The following is a 22,732-nucleotide window of genomic DNA, read 5'->3' as shown; positions in this document are numbered from 1 at the left end:
ACTGTGTGCCAAGCACTGGGAATACCAAAAATCCCCCCAAACTAAAGATAGTCCCTGCTCTCAAGGGGCTCACAGTCTAATGCGGGAGACAAGCAAACAAATTTTGTACAAACAAGCTATAGACAGGATCAAAAGGAAATAATCGGTGGAGAGAAGGTTCTGGAATTGGGGTTGACATGTAAACCTGCCAGATGGACCTATTATACATATTTTAACTTGTGTGTATGTGTGTGTGTATGTATGTATGTATGTATATATAGGAAGGAAAAATGTTGACCAGGGTTTTTAGCTAATAACATTCACTTGTTTGCTTTGTAATCCAAACTTACAGTGACTGCTTATTGCTTAGTTTTTTTTAATGGCATTGTAATATTGGTCTAATTAGATGCTGTGATTTCTACCTTCTCTTTTTAAATGTGAGACTTCTTTGTTTTTTTTGTGAGTGGATGTTCTTTCTCAAGCTGCACATGACCTACGAATTTCTGCAATTCATATATGTTGACAAAGGATGTTTAAGTCATGTAGAGACGAATATACCCCTTGTTTTCAGGCTTGCTATTTCATTCTTCCAGTGTGGCTGGCAGATTGCTTCCTTTCTGACTCTTTTCTAAATTGAATGCTGCATCTGGCCTTTGTGGTCATGAGCCTGGTGACAAGAAGGATGCTTGTCATCTCCAGCCTAATGAATGAATTGGTAACAAAGGTCTAACATCTTTCTATATTGAAATCCATCGTTTTTGGCCACTTTTTTTCTGAAAAAGAAATGTGTATATTATGTACTCTGAATAAAACAGAGTCAAGAGAGGGAAAGGGTCCATTGATTGAGCAGCATTATCCTTCTTTTTAAAGAGCCATAAATGAGCATGTCCAGGAAGTCTCCTCCAGCTTTTAAATGGCAATCATAACAGACTGTCCTAACAGGTTTGAGGAGTGCCTTTTATGCATCTTTATTATGTGCATGCTTGACCCATTTCAAAAATGCAAGATTCTTTAAGGGAAAAAAAAATGATCCTTACTAGGATTTAATTTCCACATGCGTCAAAATGCTCAAAAATTGAACTTAGAGAACCAGAGGCTACAGCACTATACTGATGGAGAAGGTGATAGATGGGCCTTGTTGCTTAATGGCCAACTTTATTTAGGATCTGATTACAACAGCTGGTTCCTCTGTGTGTCTGTGTATCATGGGTCCCTTTCCCATCATTAAATAATGCAAACACAAACCCTCTCCATCTGTGGGGAGATAGACCTCTTTTCAGCATAAGAAACAACTATGTCATCAAATTGCATAAAACTAGTATTGCTTGCCACAATTTTGTTCTTTGAAGAAGCCTTTATTTCCTCAGCTCTAATCTGGATTTGATAGAGAAGAGTTCTCCCCCCAAATATTACTTCTGTGACTTGCCCAAGTTACTGCTCAAAATAGAAATGTAGCTGTCATTCTTAGTGGATGTAGCTACATTTGGTGGTTTCTCCTTCATAATAACCATGGACTTCTTAGGGAAGGAGTGCTTCATCCCCCACCCCACTCCCTCCTTGATTGGTTCAGATTCCCAGCTCTCCCTCTTCTGCCATCCAAAGACACCTACTTAACAGAGAGGAAAAACAAACCAAACTAAAATCCTTGCCATCAAGGAGCCGAGCTATACAAGACTCCAGTAATTACTTTTCGAAAATATAATAGGGACATCAGAGCTTGGCAGCTACATTAGGTAGAAATCATGTGTTTGGCTGTGGGTGGGTGTGTGGGTGGCTGGGTGTGTGGGTGTATGTTAAAGTTGCTGTTTGAACATGCCAGATTAACCTATTCTACCATGTTCCAGAGATATATATATATATGAAGTTTGTATATGCCTATGCGTATTGTAAATATGTGCACACTTAGGCACCATTATAAAAATACACATACGTACAGAATCACATTATAAACAGACACATTGTATGTATATGGGCACATTTGTGCACATTATAAGCCTATGGGCTCACTTGGACATTTTGTAAATATGTGGGCACATAGAAATAATAGAAATGTACAGGAACATTTGTGCACATAAGTATACAGCTCAGCTGCAGTGGATAGAGAACTAAGCTTGGAATCAGGAAGACTCATCTTCCTGAATTCAAATCTGGCCTCAGATACTTGCTAGCTGCATGAACCTGGGCAAGTCACTTCATCATGTTTACCTCCATTTTCTCATCTGTAAAATGAGCTGGAGAAACCAATGGCAAACCAATCCAGTGTCTCTGCCAAGAAAATTCCAAATGTGGTCAGAGAGATTTGGACACAACTGTAAACAACTGATCAGCAATAAATATGTACCTACTCATGTGGCCAGTCAACATTCATTTATTATAAGTCCTTGTTTACTATGTGCCAGACATGTTCTGAGCACTGGGAATACAAACAAAGGCAAAAACAATCCCTGCCCTCAAGGAGCTCCCAGTCTACTGAGGGAGATATGTGAACAATAATGTGTAGACAGGATATAGAAAGGATGAATGGGATAATCATAGGGGAAGCAACTAGCATTAATAGGGATGGAATTGGGATTTTAGCTGAGACTTGAAGGAATCCAGGGAAGCTGAGAGTCAGAAATAGAGAGGGAGAGCATTCCAGACTTGGGAGACAGACATGGGAAATGCATGGAGTAGGGAGAGAATGTTTTGTGCTATGATCAACAGGGAGGCCAGTGTCACTGGGTCCTCAGTTCCTGTAAAAAGAAAGGGCCAAATTATAAAGGGCTTTAAAAGACAAAGAATTTTATATTTGTCCTGGAGGTAATGGGGAGTTGATTGCATGGGGGAGGAGGTGACATGATCACACATGTGCATTAGGAAGATCCCTTTAGTAGCTGAGTGAAGGATGGACTGGAGTGGGGAGAGCACTGAGGAAGGGAAACCAGCCAACAGACTATTGTCATAGTTCAAACATGAGTTCTGTACTAGAATAGCAGCATCAGGAGAAAGGGAGGCTTATGCAAGAAATGATATCAAGGTGAATTGAGGGAATTTAGCAATAGATGGATATGGGGGAAGGGGAGCAAGAAGAAGGGTTCTAGGGTGATGGGAGCCTGGAAGGGAGGTGGTTCCCCTGACAGTATAAGAAAGTTAGGAAGAGGAGAAGGCTTGGGGAGCAAGATACAGATGTCAGTTTTTGACATTTTGAGTTTAAGGGACATCCAGGTTGAGCTCTCCATAAAGGTAGTTGAAGTTGCAAACCAGAAGTCAGCAAAGAAGTTAAGGCTGAATAACTAGTCCTGAGGATCATCTGCCTTGAGATGTTAATGACATCCATGGGAACTGATGGGTTAATTAAATAAACTACCTACAATGCACACATTCCAAGGGCACAGATAGGTGTGTTGTAAATATGCACAGACTCAGCACCACAGCTCTACATCAGTCACCTCACCCCAGGTGTCTGACACCCTGGAAGGCCAGACTTCCATTAGATAGGGAGCTTTGTGAAATTAGGAACTGGTTAGGATCTTTTGGGGTATTCTTAGTGAGTAGGTACTTAATAAATGATTGTTGATGTGACTTGATATACATAGACACATTGTAAATAAACTGATACCCATCGGTACGTTGGAAATAGGGAAGCACACATTTAGATATAGTATAAGGATATGGATACGTATATTGTAAAAACTTTCTTGTCACAATAAATTAATAAAATTCATGGAGTCCTTATTCACTCCTGCTGAAATACCCATTGCCTTGTTCAAGAACTTTTCTTTTTCCCACTGTTCTCTCTCTTGCTGAAACAAGATTGTAAATTGTGCATTTCAACCTAGAAGGGACTTTAAAGTTCATCATATCCAACCACCTAATTTTGTAAATGAGGAAACTAAGGCTTAGAGAACTAAAGTGACTAATATGAGATTGTCCATAAGCTCCTAGGTTCATAACCTACGAGGCCAGCACAGACTATGGAGTCCAAGCTCCTTCTATTACTGGAGAAGTAACAAGCCAGAAAGCTGATTGAAGGAACTGATATGAGATCAGTTGCTTCTAGGATCCTAGATTCATAGCTGAGATGGCCCACAGGGACTGTGCCATCTAACCCCCTCCTGTCACTGAGGCCTAGAAAACAAAATTGACTGCTGTGAGATCCCATCTAGGTACCCAGAACTTGAGGCAGTAGGACCCTAAATAGCCTTGGAAGCCATCCCCTTCCTCATACTGAGGAGGAAACAGAGAGTTAGTGAACTGAGGTGACTAATATGAGATCACCTATAGGCTCCTGGATTCCAATCTCTGGGACTGTGGATTCCAAGCTCCTCCTGTTGAGTGAGAAAATGGAGGCCAGAGTGCTGAATGGACTAGTAACTGAGGGGGGCACTGAGGACTAGGGAAATGAAGGGATTGACCCATGGCCACACATAACTAATAGCATTTATAAAATCATTTAAGATGCTTAAAGAATCCTTTATATGTGTTGTCTTATTTGATCCTTACAACATATCTTCATTTTTTAGTTGAGGAAACTCAGGTTGAGAGAAGTTAAGTGCCTTGCCCAGAGCCACAAAGCTAGTGTGTAAAGCAGGATTTGAACTTAGGTCTTGAATTCTCTTGTGTCAGCTAGCTCCTATATTGCTGTTGTTCTAAACATAAGACAATAGATCTAGGGTTGGGAGGAACCTCAGAAATCAGCAAGTTCATTCTCTTCATTTTATAGGGAAAGAAACTGAAGCCCAGGGAAGGAAACTGAAGCCCAGAGAAGGGAAGGGACTTCCGATAAAAAGATCCTTGATTCAAAGCTGGAAAGGTCTTAGAGGCCATCTAATTCAAGTCCTTCATTGTACATGTGTAGAAACTGAGGTTGAGAATTTGAATGACTTGTCCCAGGGTTACAAAGGTGGTGTCAGAAGCAGGATTTGAACCCAGATGAAACTCCCATTGTAAAAGGGGGAAAACCAATTAAAAACTATTCCCCATGCACAGATCCTGGTGTCTTGGAATCTGAAAGCAGATTCAACTACATTCTACACCTAAGGTTAGTCCTCTTCCTTTCCTTGAAAAGAGGCAGGTGCATTCATTCCCTCTTTTCTCCGGGGCCAAGATTTGTCATTCTGATTGCATGGCATTCATTTTTATTCTTTTCATTTACATAGTCATAATCATTGTATTGTATATTGTATATGTTGTTTTCCTGTTCCTGCTGACTTCCCTCTGTATCATTTCATACTCATAGGAAAAAAGTGTGTGCCTTTAAAGGGAGAATTCCTAAATAAATGAATATAATGGATTATTATTGCTCCAAAAGACATAACAAATGTAGGGAATTTGGAGAAGTATAGAGAGAGGGAAAACTTTGAAAGAGATCCAAGCAAATGGCTGTTAATATAATAAATGATTTCATGTTGTATCAGTCACAATACATAGGTATTTAGATAAATTATAGCATTAAATAAGATAATAAAACTCAACATGGAAGAAGATCAAAAGAACACGACTGTCAAGGGAAATTGAGGGAGGAAAAGGAAGTGGAACTGGCATTGATCTATCTATTGACAAATCAGTAATCACAAAACTATTGTACTGAGAAGAATTTTTAAAAGATGAGTGTAACAGATGGGGTAACCATGATCAAGAATCAAATACACACGGTAGACTAGTGTTTTAGAAGCCTAAAGTCACAAAACACTGGGAAATGAAATGTGATTTGACAAAACCTAACAACAATTTTGGAAAATAGTTTGGCAAAAATAGAAGTAGAACTTCCTCCCATAACCCATAATAAATTCTAAATAGCTCAATGATTTAAATGTTTAAGAAATCATCTTAAAATGACAGAATAATGGAATGTTATACTTTTTTTTAACTGTGGAGAAGTCAAAAAATTAGACATTTAAGATTTAGAAAGAAATATACAGGACAAGGTAGATGAATTTAGTTGTATAAAATTAAGCTTCTATATAACAAAAAAGAAATGCATCCAGAGTGAAAAGGAAAGAAATGGGGTAGGGAAAAAAATCTTTGCAGTAATGTTACTTTAGAAAGCCTAACAACCCAAATCTGAAAGGAATTGACTTGAGTATATAAGAATAAAAAATATTTTCTAATAATCAATGACCAAAATACAAGAACATAGTTTTCAAAAGAGGAAAAGTTATCAGTAAACATAAGATTCAAATAGGAGTCTTAGAACCAGGTAACCTAACTTGTAGTTAAACAAAAGAATTCTTTTCTTCTTCTTCTTCTTCTTCTTCTTCTTCTTCTTCTTCTTCTTCTTCTTCTCTCTCTCTCTCTCTCTCTCTCTCTCTCTCTCTCTCTCTCTCCCTCTCTCCTTCCCCCCACCTACCCTCTCTTTCTCTCTCTCTCCATATATATATATATATATATATATGTATATGTATGTATGTATGTATGTATGTATGTATATATCCATATATCTCTGACATATGGACAAGTCTTTGCTGGATAGCCTCCACTGGGAAGCAACCTACTAACTCTTGAGGCAGTTCTCCCCATCTGGAATGTATTCCTTCTTAGTCCCATTGCCAGAGTCTATTCCTTATTTTAGAGGCCCAACTTATGTCTCAGGTACCATTTTCTCTATGTTTTCCCAAGTAGTTCAGTGAATAGATATTGAACTTGGAGTCAGCAAGACCTGAGTTCAAATTCAGCACCAAACACTTATTAGCTGTGTGATCCTGAGCAAGTCACTAAACCTCTATTCACCTCAGTTTTCACATATATAGAATTGGAATAATAATTGTACCTACCTCAACAGGCTTTGTTGTGAGGATAAAATGAGATAATACTTGTAAATCCCTTTGAGTGTTTTATCCTTATTCCCTCCAAATTACCTCCTATTGACTTATCTATGTATATATTGTATTCCTAAGAAGAGAGCAAGGCTGTCTCAGTTTTGTCTTTTATATTCAGAATAATAGATTGCTTTATGCATAGTAGTGCTTCATAATGTTAATTGAATCGACATAATATAATGTAGAATATAACAAGTGCTTGTCTGGCTTTCACTTGAAAGTCAGTGGGAACCCACTGCCCCCTGAGGTAGCTTATTCTACTTTTGCAGAGCTCTAAGACTTTCTTTACATTAAACCTCTTGGCAACTTCTCCCTATAATTTAGTCCTTGTATCTCCTTTTAATTAATACACTCTTTGTAGTATCATCCCTCTTCCACATAGCAGTCTTTTAGGTTCTTGAAGACTGCTATCCTCCTTCCCTGTCCCATCATTTCTTCTTTCAGTTGAAAGTCACTAGCCTATTCAGTAGATCATCACATGGCCTGGTCTCAAGGCCTCTTAAGATCCTGTTTGCTTTGAAAGACTTTAGGATTCTATAGAAATAGAGTGAATATCCATCAAATGGTGAATGACAGAACAAAACAATTAGTTTTGTCACATGGTTGACTCCTAATTAATTGCTGCTGCTGTTGCTTGATATTTTGGATGTTTTGCAAATAAAATAAAATTTATCATTTGCTTAATATCAATATTTCTTACTTAGCATATGCTACACTGCAGTAAGTATAATTGTGATACATTATTTCAATGGAATACTGTTTTCCCATAAGAAATGATAAACAGTATGATTTCAGAAAAAACCTGGAAAGACTTTCATGTGAACTGATGCAAAGTGAAGTGAGCAGAATGAAGAGATTATTGTCCACAGTAATAGCAACATTGTACAATAATCAACTGTAATGACTTCACTATTCTCAGCAATGCAGTGATCCAAGACAATTCCAAAGGATTTAGGATGAAAAATGCTACCATGATAGCCCTGATAGAGTCTGAATGCAAATCGAAGCTTACTATTTTTCACTTTATCTTTTTCATGTTTCTTTTTTGGTCTGTGTTTTCTTTCACAATATGACTAACAGAAATATGTTTTGCATAATTGAACATATATAACCTCTTTCAATTTGCTTAGGGAGAGAGGAAGAAAAGAAAGAAGGGAGGGAAAGAATTTGTAACTGGAAATTTTTAAAAGTGGATGCCAGAAAGGGATTTTTACATGTAATTGGGAAAATAAAATATTGTTTTGAAAAAGACTTTAAGCTTATAATCATTGCAGTGATAATATCCAAAAGACTAAAGATGAAATACAGCCCTCATCTATTGCCAGAGGGGTTATACATTTTAAAAATAAGAAGTAATAAACATTTTTGACCATAGTCAGTGTGGAAATTTGTTTTGTTGAACTTTGCATGTTCATAAGTAGGAGAGACATGATAAATACTTGTAAAATGAATAAATACATTTTTTTAATCTTAGTTGTTTTCCTCTAGCATCCTCTAGCTTGTTAACCATCCTTCTTAAAATCTGATGATTAGAACGACCCCCAATCTTTCAAGTGTGTCCTGATCAGGGTAGGGTAAAGCACGATTTTCCTTTCCCTATGTCCGAACACCATGCCTAACTTAATGTATCCTAAAGTTGTATTTGTTTTTTCAGATACTCCAATCACATGATTAACTCATTCAGCTTACCTTCCACTAAAACCTCTAATGAATTGCTGCTGCTACAGGACATTTTCGTTATTTTTGCAAATAAAAGAATATTGATCAATTATTAATATCAATATTATTTTCCTAGCATATGCTACATTACAGTATGTATCATATTGATATCCTATTCACAAATGTGGTATTAAGATGCACAAATGTGCATATTAGATCTCACGCTCAGAAAGAACTCCACCATATAGCTGCTCTTATTGGAAGCAATTATCTCCTGACTCTCTCATAGTCTCACCACTTCAGTTGGTGCTGCTATTCCTCATGGCAAAGTAGACTGTAATGGAAGAGCTGTTGCCCAAGAGCCGTGCTGTCCTTTTCTTATATTGATGAAACTGACTTTTTTAACCCAAAGGTAGAACTTTATATATAATTTCTGTTTGATGGCATCCTAGATTTTGCCCATCAATTTTCACTTGTTGAAATTTTTTGGAGTCTGACTCTTCTACCATGTTAACCATCCCTCTCAGTTTTGTGTCATCTATAAACTGGATACCATGTCATCTATGTCTCCATCAAAATCATTGAAAAAAGCTTTTTAAAGCCTAGGACCAAGAGCAGGTCCCTGGGACTAGAAATCTCTTTACAAGCTAACTGAGTCATTAATGACTATTATTTGGGACTGGTCAATCAATAAACATTAAAGCTCCTACTCTATGCTAAATTCTATGCTAAATGCTAGGGATATACAAGAGGCAAAAGATAGCTCCTACCCTTAAAGAGCTTGCAATTTAATGGGGGGGGGGACAATATGCAAGCAAATATGTATACAAACAAGGAAATTGGCAGAAGTCAGTAGTCAGAATGGAGGGAGTCAGGTTATGAAGAAGGACTTTGGATGCCAAACAGCTTTTTATATTTGATCCTGGAGGTAATAGGGAGCCAGTGAAGTTTATATCATTTTTGTGTCTAAATAGAAGATGGATTGCATCAGGAAGAGACTTGAAGCAGGCAGATCCTCTAGCAAACTATTTCAATAGTCCAGGTGTGAGATGATGAGGATCTGCACCAGGAAAGGGGCAGTGTCAAAGGAGAGAAGGGGGCATATTGGAGAGAAGTTGCAAAAATGAAATCAATAAGGCTTAGATATAAGGGGTGACAGATATTGAGTCAAGGAAAACTCTTGGCTTGCAAGCCTGGAGGACTGGAAAGATGGTGTTGCCCTTTACAGGTAATGGGGAGGTTGGAGTGGAGGGGTCTTTAAGGGAAGAGAGTCCGGTTTTGGACATGTTTACTTTAAGATTGAGTTGGAGATGTGAGATTGGAGGTCAGCAGAGAACTTAGCCTTGATAGGTAGATTTGAGAATCATCAGCATAGAGGTAGTCACTAAATCCATAGGAGCTGATGAGATCCTCAAATGGAGTATTATAGAGGGAGAAGAGAAGAGGGTCCAGGATAGACTCCTAGAGGACACCTATGGATAAAGGGCATGATCTGGAGGAGGATCCAGCAAAGGAGACAGGAGCAGTCAGAGTGGTAAAACCAAGAGATAGGGATGCCCTGAAAAACCTAGAGAGAGAAAAGACTGTCAAGGAGAAAAGGGTGATCAAAAGTGTGAAAGACTGTGGAGAGATCAAGGAGAATGACAATTGAGAAAAGACCATTGGACTTGGCCAATAAGAGATTATTAGTAACTTTGGAGAGAGCAATTTTGGTGGAATGGCAACATGGAAGCCAGATTGTAAGGGACTAAGAATAGAGAGGAAAGTGGAGTTCCTATTGTAGAGAGTTTTCTTGAGGAGTTTAGCTACAAAAGGCAAAAGAAATATAGGATACGAATGAGGATGGAAGGAGCAAATTCGAGTTTTTTCAGGATGAGGAAGACAGGGGCATGCTTGTAGATAGTAGGAAATGAGCCAGTAGAAAGGGAACAATTGAAAATAAGTGAGAGTGCGGATAAGAGAGGGGGCAATCTAACTGGAGGCCATCAGATGGAAAGGGACCACTTGAATAAATACTACTACCGGTCCTTTGGTATTGACCATGGAGGCATGGATTGCACAATTATATTTATTATAGTGAGGGGTGCGTTGTATAAGACATTCTTCTCGCTAAGCTTTATCAGAATTGTTCCACCCCATGGCCTGATTGATAGAAAACAAGACTATTGGAGATGGTCCAACTTCTGTGGTTATCTCTTGGCCTTAAATTGGTTTTGCTTTCTCCAGTATTGGTGGGGCACCACAGCCACATCATCAACAGTGGGCAAGCACCAGCATGTGATATTCATTATTTGAGTCAGGGATGAAGAAGGAGAGGGAGAGAGGTGCAGAAGGCACCTGAGTAGATGAGAAAGAGGGAAGAAGGAACTCACAGCTGAAGGGCCTCAATTTTATCAGTAAAATATGAGTTAAGGTAAAGTATGTAAAGCAAGTAAAATATGAACTAAGAGGTTGAGAGAGTTGGGGAATGGAGAACTGGGAAGTTTGAGGAGGATTGTGCCTGATCAGACCAATAATGAGCTCGGAATGCTTTACCAGATGTCAGGCACAAATAGTCCATGGGTGCTCACTCTAAACTTACTGATGTCACATTTCCTTTGAGCAGTTTAATTCTGTCTTCCTCATAGAGTGCAGCACCCTCACTGATGAGGGCACACCATGCTGGGCAGTCCTGTGCCAGTATCTCCCATGCTGTACAATCAATTCTAAAGTTCTTCAATGAGACCTTCAGGGTGTCCTGGTATCACTTCTGAGTGCTGGCCTTGTGAGTTCTCCAAAAAATAGTCTTTTGGGCAAGCGTACATCTGGCATTCTAACAATGTGCCCAACCCATCAGAGTCATGATCTCTATAGTAATGTTGGAATGCTAGGCAGTTTTAGCTTGAGATAGGACCTCAGCATCTGGTATCTTCTCAGAATCTGCCTACGACAATTTAAATGGAAATGATTCAGTTTTCTGACATGGTGCTGGTAGACTATCCAGGTTTCACAGGCACATAGCCATGAGGTCAGCACAGTGGTTCTGTAGACTTTCAGTTCAGTAGTTAGTTTAATATCCTTTCTTTCCCACACTTTCTTTTGGAGCTTCCCCAAATACTGAGCTAACTCTGGCAGTTCATATAACAATCTCATTGTCAATGTGGACCTTCCTGGAAAGGACACTGTCAAAGTAAGGTTTGAGGAAGATTGAAAAGATTTGGAAGAACTGCTGCAGTGGTTTGGGAGAGTGAGTTGACCAGAGAGGTATCGTAGAATTGTCTAGCAGCAATGAAGGTCCAGTTATGCTTGAATAATGTAAATTAGTAGTGGACCCAGTCATAATGGTTGTGTGATTTTCTCCATCTTTATTCAGCAGGATATGTCTAAGAGGGAACATGGCAAATGGTGGTAGTAATTCCAAGATTGAGGTTTGGCAAAATTGACACTATGAGAAAAAGACCTTGGAGAATCAAGAGAGAAGGTCAGTATAGAACTCAATTGATTCTCTAAGGGGTCACAATGGGGAAAGAGAAGAGAGTGGTTAGTGCAGGGGAGATGCCCTGGGAGAAAATTAAGGGATTGGAGGTCATGATGTGGACAAAGAGTAGGGTTATTTTAGGGAAGGTAGGAGAGGTGAAAAGTTGATAGATTCTTATTAGATAAGAGGATTTCAGAATTCTTAAATATGGAGGTGGTTCATATGTAGATGATGGCAAGATCAAGGTATGACCATCTTTATTGGTGGGGTGAGGTGGAGGAGTAGCTCTTGAAAGTAAATAGGTTGAACTGTATCCAGATAAAGAGCTGTTGAGTTTGAACAAAGACCAAGGACTATTCCCTTTAATTTAGAAAAAAAAAAAACAGATATCTTATTGTCAGATCTTATCTCTTATACCTTTTGTTTCTTCCTTAAGGATATGATTTTTCTCTCTCACACTCAATTTTGATCAATGTACAACATGAAAACAAAGTAAAGACTCACAGCTTGCTTTCTGTGGGAGAGTGGGGGGAGGGAAGTAAGATTGGGGGGAATTGTTAAGACTCAAATAAAATCTTTAATAAAAAGTTAAAAAATAAAAATGTGAAAAAAGAAAGTAAATGGGTTGAAGAACTGGAAGACTGAGGTGTCTGAGGAAGAATCAATGCAATATATTGAGGTCCCCTACTATTAGGGTAGGAGTTGGGGACGAGAAAAATTGTGAAGCAAGTGCCAAACTCTTTGAGGAAAGAAGGGGAGTGATGTAGGATTCTGTAAACAATAGCTATTAAGATTTTGATTGGGTAGTAGGTATGAATGGCATGAACCTGAAAGAGGGGTAAGGGGAAAACCTGGAAGTGGGAGTGTAAGAGTAATCCAACTCCCCTACCTTGATCAGTGAGCAGGGAGCAATGAGTGGAAAGAGTGACTGTTCTCAGTGGGGAGCCAGGTTTCAGTAAGAGTTAGTAGATGGGAGGGGCGGCTAGGTGTTACAGTGGATTGAGCACCGGCCCTGGAGTCAGGAGTATTTGAGTTCAAATCCAGCCTCAGATACTTAATAATTACCTAGCTGTGTGGCCTTGGGCAAGCCACTTAACCCCATTTGCTTTGCAAAAAGAGTTAATAGACGGGCAGCTAGGTGGTACAGTAGGTAGAGCACCGGCCCTGGAGTCAGGAGTAACTGAGCTCAAAGCCAGCCTCAGACACTTAATAATTACCTAGCTGTGTGGCCTTGGGCAAGCCACTTAACTCCCATTTCCTTGGGAAAAAAACCCAAAAAAAGAGTTAGTAGATGAAAGAAGTGGGGGGGGGGAGAAAAAACTTAAGGCAAAGGGAAGCTTGTTGCTCATGGAACAGGCATTCCAGAGAGCACAGTAGAAGCGTTGGATGGTTTGGTTGAAACTTTGAAGTATGAAGGTTGGGGGGGAGAAAGTGAATGGGTTTTGGATGCCGATCTACAGGAGTTGAGTCACTTAGATCTGAAGGTATGACCAGGTGTAAAATGCTTATCACTGAGTGGAGAGTGAACCTCCTCTTCCAAACAAAGTGCAAAATGAGTTGGGATACACACAATGAGATGATCAAATGAGAGACTCCACTTCACAAATTTTCTTCTCTCCAAAGACTGGCCATTCTGAATGAACTGAAATTAAACTATTGTCTAACCTTTATCTCTCCTTCAAGGATAACATGAGGGGCAGCTAGGTGGCATAGTGCATAAAGCACTGGCCTTGGAGTCAGGAGTACCTGGGTTCAAATCCGGTCTCAGACACTTAATAATGACCTAGCTGTGTGGCCTTGGGCAAGCCACTTAACCCCATTTGCCTTGCAGAAACCTAAAAAAAAGGATAACATGAAAAAGTTACTGATCCATTGGAATGTCCTGCTCCTTGAGGGTGGGAACTGTTCCATTTTGGCCTCTAAACCCCTAAGGCTTCACCCATCATCTGTTAAATGCATATTGATCGAGTGATTGGTTAATATACCTCTGGTATTCCTAAGACCTACCAGTCTAGTAACTTAAAAAAGGAATCCCTTGTCTTTTATGATACCAATCTGTGGACTATATGTCAGATATGGAATTTGAACCCAAAACTCTATGTGAAAAATCAAAACACTCATTTTAGGAAAGATTTTTATACCCCTTTCAATTTTGCATCATTAGAGTACTCAGCCATCATGTCATAAATAACAAATCCTCATCAAAATAGCCTTCTCCATAATTGGGGGGGGGGGGGTCCAGATACATCATGATTTCTCTTTATTTTGTGTGAATCATCTGTAAATAAAGGAGGATTTTAGGTACAAGTATTTGTGGGGGGGGCAGCACTGAGGTGGCCAGGTTTATGATTTCATTGTAGGGAAGCACCAGGCAAGGAAACCTTCAGCACAAAGGCAGATCAACAGCTGCCTGTGTTTATAATCCTAGAGAGTTGTATAGAGGCCTGAGAAATTAAGTAGTTTGGACAGGTTCATCCAACCAGTATATGGGACAGTAGCAGGGCTCAGACCTAGATCTTCCTGACTACAAAGTCAATCTTTCTTTGTTTTTCCTTCTTCCTTCTTTCCCTCCTCCCTTTTCCCTGCTTTCTTTCTTTTCCTTCCTTCCTTCCTCCCTTCCTTCCTCCTAGTCTTTCTTTCCCTCCTACCTGCTTCCTTCTCCCTGCTTTTCTTTTTCTTCCTTCTTTCCTCCCTCCCTCTCTTTCTTGCTCTCTTCTTTCTTTCCCTTCTTCCCTCTCTCTGCTTTCTTTCTTTTCCTTCTTTCCTTTCTCCCTATCTCTCTCTCTCTCCCTTTTTCTTCCTCCCTCCTCTTCCCTGCTTTCTTTCTTTGCCTTCCTTTCCTTCCTTCTTTCTTTCCTTCCTTCCCTCCCGCTTCCTCCTCTTTTTTTAATTCAGGAATTCCTTTAGTTCCTGTCCTAGTCACCAGATACAGAGCAGGACAAACCCAGGACAAATCCAAGGCAATCTGTGTCCTTGAGCTTAATTTTCCTGTAGGGTAGGAGGTGGAGAGGAAGGAAGGAGGGAATGCAGACAACAGGAAAATAGAAAAGTCTATCCATGGGGTATCCAAGGTAATAGGGAGAGGCCCCAGCATCTGGGTGGGTTGGGGAGATGGCCAGAAGGAAGCTGCTTTCCCAAGGGCCTCTGAGCAGCCTCTGTTAAAGCTTTCCTAAAGCTTTCCTAATCATTTAGATCTCTTTTTTGTAGGGTTTTGCTTTTGTTTTCTCTTGTTCTCAATTTTATTTGAATACCTTTACTTGTCCATAGAAAGTGAAATGCAGTTTCTTATTTTTTCTTAAAATATGAAATCAGTTCATCCAAGGATACTGAAAAACATCCTCCAGGGCTCACTCTCTTTCCAATTCATCCTTTGCTTTTCCTCCTTGTCTGGTAAGAGAAGGGGTGACTCTCGGAGCAGAGGCTGACTGATGTAGGCAGAATTCTAACTGGATGACAGCTCCCCACTCTGGGCGATTCATATGGGAACAAACATTTGAGTGAGAAGGAACCTAAAAAGCATTGCAAGGTTTACAGCGTGCTGGGCACCAAATTGAAGACCATAGGAGACAGATAGTGTTTTCATTCCTACTGCTGATTGAAGGTAGAGGAGTCAGATGGGAGAGGCTGATTTGGAAAGTGAAGGTGTCTGAGAATTAGATTAGGGTTTCTGAACCACAGCTTAAAATAAAGGTATGATGGGCTCTTGGCCAGGCAGACTGAATACACTCTGCAAAGGCTTGTTAAAAGCCTACTTGCCTGGAGTCTTATGAATCTGATTGAATGGGTTTTCAACTGAAAAAGGAAAGAGGAGGAAAAAAACTGCCACCATATATTGGTTATCAAACCCATGGCTTGATATGTATATGTACAGATATGCAAGTATGGGTGATAGCTAGGGTGAACTAGAGAATTCAGTGCAAGGAAACACCTTTGACTTGATTTGTGTTACTGTGACTTGGTGAGTCATGATTTAGAAATAGGGCTCTGGAAGGGGAGAAGGATAGGGACAGGGACTGGATTTCACTAGCCTAGGAAGAGAAAACTATCTTTAACAATTCAGATTGGTACCTTCTCTGCAGTTTGTAGTCCGAAAGAGCTGCTCAGAGCATTATGAAGTTAAGTGATTTGGCCATAGTCATACCATCAGAATGTGTTGAAGGTATGACATGGCTGGATCGAAAGCTATCCACTCTATCTGATGCACCACACCTCTAAGTTGCCTTCTGGAAGGGTATGTTTCATCTAAAAGGAGAAGCATAGGTAAGGGGAAGAGAGGGTATTTTGGGGTGATAGATTCATGGGAGGAGTCCAAGAACCCAAGATGAGGGAAAACAAGGTAGAGAGGGTCTGGGTAGGATCAAGAGCAAGGAGAAGAATAGAAGCAAGATTTTTTTTTATTTTATTAATTTTTATTAAATATATTATTTAAGTTTTACAATTTCCCCCCAATCTTAATCCCCCCCCCCCCCCCGGGAAGCAATCTATCAGTCTTTACTTTGTTTCCATGTTGTACTTTGATCCAAATTGGGTGTTATGAGAGAGAAATCATATCTTTAGAGAAGAGACAAGAATTCTAAGAGGTAACAAGATCAGACAATAAGATATCTGTTTTTTTTCTAAATTAAAGGGAATAGTCCTTGAACTTTGTTCAAACTCCACAGCTCCTTAACTGGATACAGATGGCACTCTCCTTTGCAGACAGCCCAAAATTGCTCCCGATTGTTGCACTGATGGAATGAGCAAGTCCTTCAAACTTGATCATCACTCCCATGTGAAGCAAGATTTTCCATAGTAGAATACTATAGACTACTTAAAAAGAAGGCAAAATTACAAGGAATTTGAGACTCAAAACATCACAACTCTGGTGTGAAGGCATGATGCCTTAGTAATAGGGACATCTGCTGGAACTCTCTTTCTGTCCAAAGCACAGCAGCTGGTAAATTTGATGATGGAAACTTTTGTTCTTCAAAAGTAGAAGTGGTGACAAGGAGGACTGCTATTCTGGGCTTGACTCAGACCAATATGGAGGAAACGTTTGTTAACAGGAATATTAAGGGACAAAATTTATTGGTAGAAAAGGCAAGGCAAGCCTGGCATAATTTGTTGTGCACCCAGGTTTTATCAGAACAGTTCTTTGGGAAGGATAGGACAAAAATGGTTAGTTAATAGGGAGTTGAAACAGGAGATGGAAATGGTAAGAGTCCCTAGCTGTCCTCAGTGAAATCAGTTTGCCTGGATCATTGGATACTGAGCCTACACCAATGCCCCCATGCTCAAGGGTAGAGATTCTAGTATCACTGATCTCAGACTGGCAGCGTGTGTCCCTGCCCCCCCCCCCCAGCCCAGGTCAATATGGAAATGATCTATGGGGTCTAGCTGGTTGTGTATATGGGGTTGATTCTAGCTGACCCTGTCCCACCTGAATCATCCTTTGACCTTTTCCTTCCTTCCTATTCTCCCCTCACCTCAATTTCACATCTGATTCTGAAGATACCAAGGAGGCTTCTACTCCAGGCTCAGAGGGACAGCCATGTTTAATAATTTTCCCTTTGATAGGTAGATGGGACTTCCTATGAATTCTATGCCTATGAAAATTTAGTATGGCTCTATCAGGCAAAAACAAACTAAAACCAATCCCCAGCTCTAAACTGCAAACATCAGAAAAAGAATTATAAGTCAACCTCCTGTTGAAGTTAGGGGTGCCTGCATCCTGAAAAGATGGCTTGTAGGAGCCATCATCTTCCAAGAGGATTCCATCTTTCTCCCATGTACTCCCAAAGTATCATGCTCTCACAACCCATCTCCTGCCACCAGAGATACTCTGAGGCAGTCTGGGTGCTAAGACTGATAATGACTCTTGTCTGTGCTTTGCACCGCATTAAATGTATCTCTGGATCTGTCTGAAAGGGAGCACATTGATTCCTGTAACAGTTACCACCCATGGCTTTAGAAATGATGACAGCCATACCTTCTGCCTTCCAACCCCCCTTAAAGAACCAAGATGAAAGATGGGAAGAAAAACACTCTTTCTAAAAAAGAAAAAAGCAAACCCATGCAATTAGGGCCGGGAAGATTCTGGAGAAACATGTAACTGAATGCTTTTCCTTTCACTTTTCCTCAAACATCCCCACTTCCCCCAACCCTGTCACCCACTGCACTGGATCTGACCTTGGACCATGATTTCTTGAGAAAAACCTGATACTCAAAGAACTGACATGTGCTTGCTGTTACTCTTATTGATCTTTAAAAGTTGAAGGGAAATGGGAGAGGTGCCATAGCATAAGAGAGGTAAAATGGCTTGACTTTCAGAAAAGGGCCCTGCAGACTATGGGCTAGTGAACTTCAGTTCCTGGCAAAACTCTGCAATATCTTATTAGTGGGTGATTTGTGAGCATTTACAAAAGGAAGCTGTGATTACTAAAAGCCCTCCTGGGGTTCCTCAAGAGTAAGTCGTGCCAGACTCAATCTCATTTCTCTTTTGAGCTGGTAGTCAAGGGAACATTTTAGAGCCAGAATTCCTAGAAACTTTCTGAATTTTGGCAAAATGTTTGACAACCTCTTGTTCAATCCTCATGGTTCAGGTAGAGAGATGGGAAGCTAAATGTGCAGGCAGGTGGATTTGGAACTGCTTGGATGGCTAGGCCCAAAGAAAAATCAAATGGGTTAATGGCTTTTTAGAAGGGGGTCCGTAATGGAAAATTCCCGAAGTCCATCCTTGCCATTGTACTTTGAGTCACAATGCTAAGGCTCTCCTATCTACATGAAGAGCAGCATAGAGAAGGTGAGAAAGGTAGCAGTTTCATTTTCTTTTCCCTTGTTTAGACTCCATCCGGGGGGGGTACAGCTAAATCGCATACCTTAGAAAGGCAGAGACAAAGTGAACTGTACTCAGAAAAAGGCAGCCAGGATGGTGTGAGGACTAAAGGTCATTTACCTCACAAACCTGGTTAAATGGAGAGGGGTAGACAGGAGAGAAGATTCAGGGCCACATGGCAGCTCCCTTCAAGTATTGGAAGGGCTGTTCTGTGGGAGAGTCTCTGGAACACAGAGGAATGGGAACAATTAATATAAACTGCAGAGAGGCAAATGATCAGTCAGCGTAAGTAAAAACTTCCTAGCTGAGCTGTGACAGCTGTCCAGAAGTGGAATGGGCCTCTGAGGACCCTTCTGGCTCTGAGATTCCAAGGATTACAGATATCAGTAGTTCTTAAAATTTGCAGACCACCCTGGACAGTTTTTTAAGAGTGCGCAGCTGTTCATTGGTGATGGAACTGAGCCATTATCAGTCAACAAGCACACCTGTGTGCCAGACACTATGTGCCAATGATGCCAAGACACAAGAATGCGAACAGAGAATGAAAGTTTATTTTCTAATGAGGCATTAGGATAGGTTATTAGTAATGTTATCTTTTAATATGTTTTAACTATTTTATTTTTTCCAGTTACTTTTTTTTTTGCAAGGCATTGGGGTTAAGTGGCTTGCCCAAGACCACACAACTAGGTAATTATTAAGTGTCTGAGGCTAGATTTGAACTCAGGTCCCCTGATTCCAGGACCAGTGCTCTATTCACTGCACCACCTAGCCGCCCCTCCGGTTACATTTAAAAACCATTTTAACATTTATTTTTTTAAATTTTGAATTCCAAATTCTCTCCTTCCCTCCCCCCAAAATGAGAAGGTAAGAAATTTGAAATAGGTTATACATGTGCAATCATACAAAACATATTACTTATATTAGTCATGTTGTAAAATAAAACATTGACCAAAAACAAACAAAAAAATTACACAAAGTGATAATAGTGTGCTTCAATCTGTATTCAGACTCCATCAGTTCTTTCTCTGAAGGTGGATACGATTATTTATGATGAGTACATTAGAATAATCTTGGATCATTGTTTTGCTGAAAATAGCCAAGTCATTCATCATTGATCATTGGACAGTATTCCTGTTACTGTGTACAATATTCTTCTGTGTCTACTTAACTTCACTTTTATCAGTTCAAGTAATGTTACCTCTGAAAACAAAGGGCAGCAATATGTATTTTTATCCTGACTTCTTTCTCATTCCCTAAAACAGATACTAATGATGGTAGGTACTGAATACCAAGTAATTGGGTGGTACAGTGTACTGATCAGACCTGGAGTCAAGAAGTTCTAAATTTTGACATGACCTCTGATGCTTATTAGCTGGGTGACACTGGGTATATTGTTTGCCTCAGTTTCCTCAACTGTAAAATTGGAATCACAATAACACCTACTTCCCAAGGTGGTTGTGAAAATGAAATGAAATAAAATCTATATGTGTTTACATGGCAAATCTTAATGTGATATATAAATGCTAGCTCTCATTATCATTACTACTACTACTACTACTACTACTGCCAGATTTTGATGGCTTTCCTTATGAACTCTGTTGAAATTTTTTTGCTTTTCCGTGTTGAAGTAATTTTCATTTCTACTAGAAGAATATTATTAATGGTAGTAAAACTATCTGCATATTCCCAAATGAAATGTATACTAATCTTGGTATTCCTAATGTTCCACTGCCACCTTTTGAAGGTACCTAAAGATAATCTGAATTTAATTGGATGTAAATGAATGCTCTACAACAAAAGTGTACTGGAATAATGAGGTAGAGTTTGACGTCTTTGTCACTCTCATGTTTTCAATCAGGAACCAGCAGAGAAGAAATATACAAGCATTGGGAGTGGTTGGAGCAAAATGTCATGAAGACCTTATCCGTGTTTGATTCAAATGAAGATATTACTAGTTTTGTGCATGGAAAGATAAGAGTAAGTGCCATGGAATCCTCTAGATGGTAGCAGCAAGGCTACCATTTAGTGCTGAATGGCAGCATCAGCCTCTGTATGGAGCTCCCAGGTAGCCTTGACTATGATTTTTCAATGTCATTGTAGACATCAATGGCTAGGTTCTGCTCATTCTGCTTTCATGATCTCTCTCTCTCTCTCTCTCTCTCTTTCTCTCTCTTTCACACACACACACACACATACACACACACACACACACACACACTCACACAAACACACACATGCTTTCTTGCCACTTCTTTCCTGCCTGGACCATTGCTATTGTTTTGTCATTGCCTTTCAGTCATCCTTCTCAACCCTGCCCAAGAGATCTTCCTAACTCACAACCCTGGTCATGTCATTTCCTTTCTTCATAAACCCATTGCCCCACTGGATAAAGTGTTTACTTCCATCCTTCTCTTTACATGCATGATTCTATAGCCAAATAGTTCTACCTTTTGTCCTCCACTGCTCTCTCCTAAAACATATGCACGTGCACGCGCGCGCACTCACACACACACACACCCTATGGGTGAAAGTGATCATCCTCTTCTCCCTCTTAAGATACCTTGTAGCATTTTGCCTAGTTCTCTCTAGTGTTCCTATCTCTCTCTACCTTGTGTTCTACTTCTTTGCATATTTTTTTTCCCCAGAACAAGGCCTGTGTTACATATTTTTGGATTTCCAGTGCCTAGTACAATTGGTTTTACAGAGTAAGTGTTGAATGTTAATGGAATGATAAATCATTGGTTGATTCTACAGAGTTGCAAAGAGTCATACATGGACACCAGAACCACCTCTTTGTAAAACTCATCAAGTTGATGCCATTTGTCTTTTGGTAGCCTCCTGACCCTTCTCAGGGGTATTTATATTTTAAAGGGGGACTGACATGCATCCTTGTTCTTGTTTTCCCATAAATCATTCATAATATATCCATTCAATGCTCTAGGGACTTCTCAATCTTCTCATGGTATTTTGTGGACAATATCTATTGGTGTCAATCTCTCATTTGTACAGCACAATCCGTCCACCTCCTTTTCTAGTCATGTTATGTCCTCAGTGGTATCCTTTACAGTGCTTCTCACGTAGAAGTCTTTGTTTGGCACATGCTACTTTCTCGTGCATGAGATAAGATGATATGGATCATTTTTTTATCTTGACAAGTATAAATAGTGGTAAGATCATAAAATTATGCAGACTCTCAACTACTGATGAATTGATCCACTGCTTTGGTAAGGTTGCCAAGTTCCTGTCCAAGAAAACATTTATTAAGATCCTACAATGTGTGAAGCATAGTGGTAGGCACTAACAAAGGTGCAAATTTTTAGATAAAATCTGCTCCCTGCCATTATGAAAGTGTGGTAGAAGCTCTAAACACCCTACTATACTGCTGTACAAGTTTATATAAGAGACTGCAAAATGACAACTAGGTGGAGTCATGGAGAGGGAACATAATGCATTATAGACTTAAGGGGGACCAGGGAAAACTTCCTAAACAAATGTGAATGAGGGTAGAAGTTTAGCAAGTGGAAGTGGACATTCAAGTAGCAAGAGTAATGAAAACATGAAGTGCCTAAGTCATGTTCAGGGCACAAGTAACTGGATCATGGAGAATGAAGAGGGAACAAATATGACATAAATCTAGGAAGGAAGGGAAGTATCAGATTGTAGGGATTCTTTGACACAAGACAAAGGAGTTAAAATTGACTAAGTGGGGAATAGGGAGCTCCTGATAGCTTGTGAGCAGAGAGCTGATATGACCATGTAGGAGACATTAGCATGATACTTATATGAAGGATAGATAGGTTAGAGAGAGGACTTGTTAGGAGGCTCGTACCATAGCCGAGATAGGTGATAATGAAGAACTGTTTTCTAAGAATAAGGAGGTAGAGAAGGACATGAGAGATGGAACAGAGCTGAAACAGCTCCATGATTTCCTGATAGATTATACCTAAGAGGTCAGCACTGACAAACATCAAGATTTTGAACCTGGGAAACTGGGTGGATGGCACTACCTTTGATGGAAATAAGAAA

At 39.8% G+C, this 22,732-nt stretch overlaps 1 protein-coding gene across 4 annotated transcripts in view; it reads left to right on the top strand.

Annotated features, from left to right (window-relative positions):
* TBC1D8B (TBC1 domain family member 8B) overlaps window positions 1–22,732 on the top strand; it is a 97,768-nt gene that overhangs the window by 21,889 nt on the left and 53,147 nt on the right. For 3 of the 4 annotated variants that reach the window (XM_074207623.1, XM_074207622.1, XM_074207621.1), the window contains exon 3: window positions 20,565–20,683. In XM_074207623.1, the coding sequence (XP_074063724.1) occupies window positions 20,565–20,683 (119 nt within the window). Of the gene's footprint in view, window positions 1–11,797; window positions 11,896–20,564; window positions 20,684–22,732 lie in introns of those variants that run through there. The other variant, XM_074207625.1, reaches the window with a different exon arrangement.

Source organism: Macrotis lagotis, chromosome X (assembly GCF_037893015.1).
Source record: "Macrotis lagotis isolate mMagLag1 chromosome X, bilby.v1.9.chrom.fasta, whole genome shotgun sequence".
Lineage (NCBI taxonomy): Eukaryota > Metazoa > Chordata > Mammalia > Peramelemorphia > Peramelidae > Macrotis > Macrotis lagotis.
Note: the sequence above shows the minus strand (reverse complement) of the source record. Positions and strands in the feature narration are given on the sequence as shown.